The following is a 1,506-nucleotide window of genomic DNA, read 5'->3' on the forward strand; positions in this document are numbered from 1 at the left end:
AATAACATATATAAACTTTGTAAACGCTCTCTAGGCCAAAGTTTATATATGTTATTGCGAACAATATTACCTACAGCCCCAGTGGTCGAGCTGGTTAAGACGCCCACACGGATTGAGGGAGGTCCCAGGTTCGAATCCTGGCTGGGGTAATATTTTTCGCAATAAGAATTTTATTAAAGGGGGGAAGGGGGGAAGGGGGTTATCATATTAGATGCTACTGTGTAGCATTATTAAAATAATTTATAAACGTGAATTCACTGACGATACCACTTCCACTTACGGGGATTAACCGGTGTTTTAAGACTAGTATGTAACTGGCGCACAGGATAAGTTGGAAAAGAATACGGTATATGAATTCCCTTAAATAATTTAATTTAACTGGCTACTTACACCTATGCCCGGTCCTAAACGGCCTCTTTAATTTCTAAATGAAATTATTAATTAATCAATTATTAAATAATCATTAACCTCTTGATTTATGTTGTTTGTATGTTTTACAAGTAATATTTAATGATATACAAAATTATGTATATATATATATATTTACAATTATTTGCATTAATTACACATTACAGAATTACGAGAGTTGTATGGTAGATATATTTACAATATTATACAGTTCGGACAATGTGTTTACTTACGTCGCTTGAGAAATGGCAGTGCTGCTATCTATAATGTTCTGACCAACATAATTTCCCACAAAAATACAATACATTAGTCCAAATATCACTGCACTGCTTAGAAATATTTCCAATTTTTCCCAGGATGTTAATGCATTAATTACCTTGAATTGAATATTATTTATTAATTTAATTTTATAACTTCTGTAATTTTATATTTGTATATCATCATAATAAATAATTTTTCCAATAAATGATATAATATTCTGTTCGTTTGCATTTACACTTACATTGCAGAAACTGAGACTCATCAAAGCCACAGAACATACTAATAACACGATATAGAACATCGAAAAACTGTTCGTTAGAATATTGGCTGAACTTTAACAACGAAATATGTATTAATTTTCATTCGTAACAATAATATTTTGGCCTTGCGCTCAGCCTTTTTTGCAAGGATTTTTAGACATATTTAATTTAAAAAATGGCAGTTTATTAAATTCTGCTGTTTTTAGCGTTGACGATTAGATGTTATATGAACACAAATTCATATTTGTAATATATCGCGACATTAATTTTGTCTTGTCCAGGCAAAGTAGGTTATGAGTGCAAAGGAATAATATAATTTAATACTAACTCCATAGCTCGACGATGAATACACACAGCATGAATTAAATTGTTGTAAAGCATTGACTGTTTAATGTCCGTTAGCATTAATTGTACATTTTTGTTAATTGTACATGTATGTTCCATTTGATAGCTATGAAAATACAGATGTGTGGATACTATACGTGTTCTTATATTAGATTTTTACATAAATCAATAAAGTTTGTATGTGTGAGTATGAGAGAGAGAGAGAGAGAGAGAGAGAGAGAGAGAGAGAGAG

At 30.9% G+C, this 1,506-nt stretch overlaps 1 protein-coding gene and 1 non-coding gene across 2 annotated transcripts; one reads left to right on the forward strand and one right to left on the reverse strand.

Moving 5' to 3' along the window:
- The first annotated feature begins 75 nt into the window (after positions 1-75).
- On the forward strand, positions 76-149 carry Trnap-cgg. The gene has a single exon. It is a non-coding gene; the product is annotated as a tRNA-Pro (tRNA).
- Positions 150-589: 440 nt separating this feature from the next.
- LOC105556834 lies at positions 590-1,484 on the reverse strand. Its single transcript, XM_012003948.1, has 3 exons — positions 1,258-1,484; positions 911-1,001; positions 590-784 (listed from the first exon to the last, which is right to left on the reverse strand). The coding sequence occupies exons 1-3, from the start codon at positions 1,371-1,373 to the stop codon at positions 638-640; spliced, it is 354 nt and encodes a 117-aa protein (XP_011859338.1). The 5' UTR covers positions 1,374-1,484; the 3' UTR covers positions 590-637.
- Between the last annotated feature and the right edge of the window lie 22 nt (positions 1,485-1,506).

This window comes from Vollenhovia emeryi, unplaced genomic scaffold (genome assembly GCF_000949405.1).
Source record: "Vollenhovia emeryi isolate VEMERY1.0 unplaced genomic scaffold, V.emery_V1.0 DF948358.1, whole genome shotgun sequence".
NCBI classification, from domain to species: domain Eukaryota; kingdom Metazoa; phylum Arthropoda; class Insecta; order Hymenoptera; family Formicidae; genus Vollenhovia; species Vollenhovia emeryi.

Excerpts from the sequence above, each read along its gene's own strand:
- LOC105556834 (XM_012003948.1), bottom strand. The coding sequence starts at position 1,373 with ATGGAACATACATGTACAATTAACAAAAATGTACAATTAATGCTAACG. Across the intron at positions 1,002-1,257 it reads ATTCATCGTCGAGCTATGGA|TTCAGCCAATATTCTAACGA; the intron begins GTTAGTATTAAA and ends TCGTTGTTAAAG. Across the intron at positions 785-910 it reads TGAGTCTCAGTTTCTGCAAT|GTAATTAATGCATTAACATC; the intron begins GTAAGTGTAAAT and ends ATTCAATTCAAG.